This window comes from Lactuca serriola, chromosome 5 (genome assembly GCF_051521515.1).
Source record: "Lactuca serriola cultivar US96UC23 chromosome 5, Lser_US96UC23_V15, whole genome shotgun sequence".
Lineage (NCBI taxonomy): Eukaryota > Viridiplantae > Streptophyta > Magnoliopsida > Asterales > Asteraceae > Lactuca > Lactuca serriola.
Genome location: NC_136412.1, coordinates 238771296 through 238778750, shown reverse-complemented (window position 1 = coordinate 238778750; position 7455 = coordinate 238771296). Strand labels below are relative to the sequence as shown.

General features: G+C 31.8%; 1 protein-coding gene across 2 annotated transcripts; it reads right to left on the bottom strand.

Annotated features, from left to right (window-relative positions):
• Nucleotides 1-325: 325 nt before the first annotated feature.
• Nucleotides 326-3021, bottom strand: LOC145053787 (uncharacterized). Of its 2 annotated transcripts, none has more exons than XM_079001887.1 (2): nucleotides 2792-3021; nucleotides 326-1817 (listed from the first exon to the last, which is right to left on the bottom strand). In XM_079001887.1, exon 2 carries the CDS (start codon nucleotides 1775-1777, stop codon nucleotides 602-604), a length of 1176 nt encoding a protein of 391 aa, XP_078858013.1. In that variant the 5' UTR covers nucleotides 1778-1817; nucleotides 2792-3021; the 3' UTR covers nucleotides 326-601. The 2 variants fall into 2 exon arrangements, with proteins under 2 accessions (XP_078858013.1, XP_078858014.1); XM_079001888.1 differs by having other exon boundaries at nucleotides 2855-3021.
• Nucleotides 3022-7455: the final 4434 nt, after the last annotated feature.

Sequence of the window (7455 nt, the reverse complement as noted above, 5' to 3'; positions counted from 1 at the left end):
TATTTATTGGCGTAGACATGATTTATGTAAAAAAACACTACGTACATTGTTATTTATTTAAAAATATAAAATAAATTTTGCAAGTTTCAAGTAACCTGTTGCTAACATTAGATATGCACTACTACAAGTAAAGAAACTTAGAAGCATAAATAGGTTATTATTGTTTTAAAAATAAGATTTACTAAAAAGATCGAGAATATTTTGCTATTTCTTGATATTTATCTTTTAAATTAAATTAGATAGATGTGTTGGCTTCAATACTAATATTCATCAATGTAAGGTAAACACATTCAACTAAGGTTATGTTACTAAGACATCAACAATGTATAAAAAAATCTTACTAACTACTTTTGCCAAATACTTTTACATAATTAACAATCACAGTTTCGACTTCAAGCTTCCAGCTAATTTTACCAAGTTTTACCTGGACATAACCTTAACCCTCCAACACTTCTAACAAAACATAACGTTTATACCCCACTTCCATAAATCTCCTTATTAAACATCATAGTAACCACTCACACAAACATACCAAAACTTCACACCAATTGAAACAATATTCATACTTTTTTCGCAACATCATTCATTACACGATCATTCATTACACGGAAGGTTTATTGTCCCAATCCTCCCTTACTTCCTCTAAATCGGGGCAATATCGTTGTGACAAAATCTCCACTTGTTCAGAAAACGGCTTGCTTCCATGATGACCAATATGACGAACCATTTGCTCCCATCTTTTTCTACAAACATCACCCGACCTATGCTCAAGAACCCTATCCCACTCCACATCTTCCACACATGAAGCATCAAGATCATAAAGAGCCCTAATCAACCTATAATCATCAACATTACTCCATTTCCCTTCCTCCACAAGAGAAGATGTCAATTGTGAGTACCATTTCTTACAACAAGTCGAATCATTTCGAGTCGATAACTTCTCACTAATCGCAGTCCAAGGAATATTATCCCTCAACATTCCATGTTTCGACTTCTTCTCTTCCAAAACCACTTTCATTTGTAAATCCAAATTCACCAAATCATATAACCCTTGATACTCTTCTTGACTCCATCTCCCTCCCTTTTTGTTATCAAACTTAATTCTTCGCCATTTATCCTTAACATGAATCCGATTTTTTCCGAGTTCTTCGGCCACCTTTTTCCAATCACTTCCGTGTTTTTTGTAAGATTTTCGTAGAAATTCGGTTTCTTCTTTGGTCCATTTGCCTTTTTCACCTTGTTCGAATAGAATATGGGCACGATAGTATATGGCGGAGTGTGGGCGATAGGGGATGCGGGCCCCAATTTGTTTCCAACAGTTTTTCAATCCGGGGTGAGATCGACAATTTAGAATCTTTTTTAAACCTTCTTCTTCTCCACCAAGATCGTGTGACTTTATGTAATCCAAAACCGATTCTTTTAGTATTTTGTCTTCTTCTGGAGTAAACCACTTGCCTCGAAGTAAGTTGTCTGTTTTAGCGTTTGTATTCTCTTTATCTTTATCCGAATTTGGAAAAACGTCTACTTTATCAGAAAATGTGACTTTCTTGGATTTGTGTTTCTTTTTCTTATCTTTTCTTGATTCCGGATCATCTTCGGTAGAATCTTTTTTCCTCTTCTTCTTCTTATCCTTCTTCCGTGAATTACTGTCATTTCCCATATTACCCTTCTCATTTAGAGATTCAATTCCCATATCGCCCTTCTCATGTCGAGCCTCGTTTGTTTCTTTTTCTATCTCCAAAGGCTCAACGTCATCCTTTCTTTCTGATTTGTCCATTTGTAACTTTCTAGTTTATAGCAGCCTTTTTTACTACCTCCTGCAAAAAATAAAAACCAGTAACAAGTACCTTTTAGGATTTATATATTAACACTGAAAATAAAGATAGGAAGCACAGGTACAATTTGGTAATTTTAGCTCAAAATAACATTTTTGTTTTAGGCCCTAAAGGAAATCAACTGCAGTGAAAAAACAGCAGACTGAAATATTCAGCAGTTTGGTTAAACCAAAATAATGTACAAATACCTTATCTGTAGTCCTTTTATAGAAAAATCAGAAAGAAATTTCTTAACACCCTATCTTATTACCAAGTCAACTTGGCTAGTGAGTTGGCTTTCTGATAATGAGGATGAAGGAGGGTATTCATGTCTTTTAAACAGGCAACAGAGCAAGATCCAATCTCTATCCCAGGTGGACAAATAAAAAATGCAACTTTTGTCCCATTTGTAAGACTTTCTTAGCAGATCTGGGGAAATGAAACTATATTGAAATATAACTATAACCAAAAGCAAAATGTTCATAATGACTAAATGCCATCATAGAAACATATGTATAGTTCCAAACAAAGGCGATAACACGAAAAGTTGAACAGACAAAGTTAAAGAATTTTGTTAATTATGTTTTATTTTGATTTCAAGAATGTGGGCAGAAATTTTCTCTAGATGTGTGTCTCAAGGCAAAAGATAATTAACCTATAGAAAACACAAAGATTTGTTAAACATAAAGGGCCTGATTCATTTTGGATTTGTTGTATGGATAAACTCTTTATATCTAATTAAATCTGTTATAGATAACGAGAAAAAAAAAATTAAACATTTTGCAATGGTATCGATATAAAACGTGTATATGGCTGTTTCACTCCTATCGTCTATCAATTCGTGTTAGGATTCTATAATCAATTGATAAATAGGGAAGAACTCCGTATGGACGAAGGCATTAAGCAATCAATGTAATTAGCCATTGGAGAATATAGCATACAGAGATTATTCACAAAATACAAAAAATATAACTTACCTAGAAATAAAGTGAGAAACAGAATTCAGATTTCACAATCGTAAGCTAGTTTAGATTTCATACTTCAGAGTTCGGACGTCAGGCGGGGGGGATGGGGCATCGACAGCCAAGGGAGGGGTGAGTGGGTGGAGGTGCAGTGGCCGGCGGTCAATCGGCTGTGCCCTAGAGGCTTCTTGAACAGAACAGAAGAGAAGGAACTTTTGGGATTTCGCTTTGCCGCTTGGAGAAGTCGCGGTATCACGGCTGAATTAAAAATATGTTTTCAAATTTTTAATTTAATTTTTAAAATATTAAAATATAAAGTAATTAATTAATTAATTAATTAATTACCTATTTAAATTTGGTAATTACACCAAAACTCAAATTATAAATTGAATTTATAATTCGGTTTGATTTCAAACTTGATTAAAAACCTAAATTAAAATCTCATTTTATCTGCATTTGATTTTTATTTGGTTTGGTTTCCGTTTTAGTAGGTTTACAAATCAAATAACAAATGTCCATCTTTGTAAACATTTTTGCAAGTTAACTTTTTATATTTAACTTGATAAAAAAAACATAAACGTAGAAGATTTTATTCTTTTAAATTCTCAATTTAACTATAAAGCTTTTTAGATAAACCTTGATTTTTTTTTCTTTGTTAGTTTTGTTTATTACTAGGGATGAACATAAATCGATTTAGATTGGTTTTAACTTAAAACCAACTCCAAACCGACGAACTTTGGTTTCAAAAAATTAAACTCAAGCCAAAACCAACGAGTTTGGTTTCTTGGTTTTTGATTTTTCGTAGTTTGGTTTTGGGTTTAAACCAGACTAATTGATTTATGGGTTTTGGTTTGGGCTAAGCCAATACCATTGAGTTCATTATATATATATATATATATATATATATATATATATATATATATATATATATATATATATATATATGTGTGTGTGTGTGTGTGTGTGTGTGTGTGTTTGAGTTTGAGCCAAGCTTCAACGTAGGACTCTCCTATGAGTGATGTGGGAATCGACTAAGGTCCCGTTTGATACGCATCTTTTCAGGTTCATACAGATCTTTCTAGCTGAATGGACCGGAAAGACTTTTTTATTTGCACAAAAAAATGTCTTTCCCGGTAAGATATGTCTTTCCCAGAAAACCCCAAAATCATCTTTCTGGCTGAATGAGCTGGAAAGACAATTATGCACCAAACCCTGTCTCTTTCTTTCTTTCTTGGAATATTAATATTTTTTAAATAACTTTTTTTTTAATTTAATTTTTATTTTTATTTTTTTTTCATCATTCAGTACAGTCAATCAGATGCACAATCAAACAGCATAGTTTATTTCTCAGTTAGAAAACTTTCTCAGACAGCACTTTACCGAACATCATTTTCCCAGACAGAAACTATCAAACAGAACCTAAGTGAAAGTTTAAAGAAATCTGTTGTGAGACACGTTTAAAATAAAAGCTAAGACATATGAGAGGAATAGGATGCAAACATGGGACATGAAGGTTGGAGGACCAAACATGTTAAGTGGACCAGCTTCTACTTATGTTTTTATCACACGTAATGAATATATATATATATATATATATATATATATATATATATATATATATATATATATATATATATATATATATATATATGGTTTAGTTAAGAATTTTTATCAATTCTAATAAATATTAACCCAAAACAGACGATTATGATTTGGTTTCTGTTTTTTAGTTTCGATTTTATTGGTTTTTTTCAGTTTTTCGGTTTCCAAATTTTGTTTTGCTCGCCCATATTTATTGTAGTAACATTCAAATTCTTAACACACTAAACTAAAAGTGACACTCAATTTAAATCTAGTTGGTGGGGTTTTTCATTACCAAATAAATAATTAATTTTTGTTATTTTGTTTATTGCAATAGCATTCAAATTCTTAACACAATAAACTAAGGGTGTTCAAATTCTTAACACAATAAACTAAAGGTGTGTTTGTTTCACATAATTCCTAAGGAATTAGAAGGAATTGAAAATTAAAATCTATGGGAAATTGTGTTTGGGTTACCAAAGAAACGGAATTAGAATTCCATAATTACTATTTAATTCATCGTTTGAAAGAAATATAATTCTTCCACTATGCATTATAAAAGTAGATTACCATTTAACGTGACTTTTGCCTTTATTGTTGATTTTTTTTTCTTTTTTTGCCTATGATGAATTTTTTTGTGTCCCATCTTTTTACCTCTTATGTTTATTTTCTTGAAAAAGATGAGACAAAAGTCCATAAATTATTTAAAACTCATGGTAGTTATTTTTTTAATTCAAATTTTGTAGAAGAGTTCAATAAAAAATGTTGTAATTAAATAAATTTTATCGTGTTTATTAAAAAATATAATTAGTTACATAAATCATTAAGGGTATTTTTGTCTTATTATAAAATTTATTTTCCAATTCCTTTATGAAATCAACAAACCAAATAGAAAACATATTACATTACATGTCAACCAAACGCATTGCAACTTCTAATACATTCAAATTAGAATTCCTTTAAATTCCAATTCATTTGATAGATTTTATTCCTTCCAAAAACATTTTGTGAACCAAATGTCCCCAAAGTGTAAACTAACATGACTCTAGTTGGGGGAGGGGGGGGGGGGTCTTCATTACCAACTAAATAACTCATTTTTTGTTACTTGTTAGTTTTGTTTATTGCAACAGCATTCAAATTGTTAACATACTAAACTAAAAGTGTCACCTAACTCGACTGTGGTGGGGTTCTTCCTTAAAAAAAATATTAACTATCATTAACAACCATTAGTTTTGTCTTAATACAAATGGTCACTAGTTTTACAATCTATTGATGACACTGTCTTTCTAAGTTATTTTAATAAAAGTTATTATATTTAACTATTAAAATTAAACTGTTGAAAATTTATCCAACTTTGGTCCTTGTAATGTTGTTACAATTTTTGTGGACTTTCTAATTTATTTACAGGGGGTGTTTTGTAATATGTTTCCTCCGCTTTCAACGTGGCTAACAGTTGATCTTTATTGGTATTCTCGGTTGTACGTGTCAACTCCAAATTTATTCCTTCTCTATCTTCTATTCGATGCATTCTTGATTCACCAAAAACCAGCTCATATCTTTCTTATTCTCACCACTCCGTCGCTTTTCCCGGATTCGTTTCTAGCTTTCGTTCATCTTAATCCTCCACCAGGGTTAGTTTACTTCCTCCATATCTTCTCGATTCTTCTTATTTTTCTTCATCCGAATAGGAACCGATGATGCGCACGTTGCAGTTTCAAAGCTTCCTGATGTTTAGTTCAGGTTTGGGTCCCGAAGGCGTTATGCTTCAGTTCCGTCATCTTCAAAGGTGTTCCCCATATCACCACCGTTCATGGCTATAATCGCCACCAGACCCGAAGCCCTTCCGCTCCACTTTGGATCTACCTCAGGTACCTCAAATCGATTTCATTCTGCCTAACCCTAGAACCACCGCTTCTACGGTATGTTTTCGCAAACGAGCCCTAATTCCATATGAGTTTGATTGATAGCGCATGTTGACTTTATGCATTGTTATTTGACTTTAGGTTTCATCAGTCCATCAACAGTCATTGAGCCATTAATGCGATGACAAATCATAACATACGTTTCGATTATAAAGCCCTTTGTTCATTTTTTCTCTTTGATGCTTCGATTTGTACTTATTTCTACTTATACATATTGGTATTCTTTGTTTTTATGAAATATGCAGACTGCAGTACAAGGTGGACACAAGTGTGTGTTTCAGTGGTTTATACAGTTATAGACATCGACATTTACATTTAGGTATGGTCAGGTTGTTTTATAAAAAAATTTATTAAAAATATAGTTTTTACTGTATTTCAAGGATGCTCTAAGCTATTTCATTGATGTTGTTTTGATACCCCACAAGGCCTGTTTTTAAGGGGTTAAGCATGATGACATCAATCTTTTGAAAATGGAATCTTCATCGCCTTCCTTTGCATCTATTGCTTAACGACAAAAGTGCCCCTGCTGCAACATTATTAACCTGTATAGTGGAGAACCCTTTAAAAACCCTCTATTTATTCTTATTTTGGTTTTCTTATTCCAACAGAAACCTTCCCGATAGATGTTAACTTGATTGAAATAGTAATATCCATCTTTAAACTACAAAAGACGAAATTGCCCTTTATCAATTCTACTGCACCAATCCCACGTAAAACCAAACCAAAATCTTGTACTTTCATGTCTAGGATTATTTTCACTCTTCGCGAATCCCAGCATACCCCTGGTTAATTATTTCACATTAAGAAAACAAATTGCCATGTTCTTTATCACTGCAAGCTCACTCTCTAATTATTTGTAAATTAACTGTTATACTGTAGTATGCATGCATTTCCCAGATGTGGCAAATTATAAGGGTAAAAAATTTATGAAGATGATTTGTTTTTAAAAAATAAAAACAGATTTTTTGTTATATATTCTTTTAGATTACATTGTATCAACTTAACTTAGACTATTTGTGTAAACGATCTACTATTGACTTGGGTTTAATCATATTTACTTTTGGTTGCCCTCTGACTAAATTTGTTCACAACACCCTACTTGTCAATTATCAAAATTATGTTTACATATTTAAAAGGTCTTTTTTAAATATATATATATATATATATATATATATA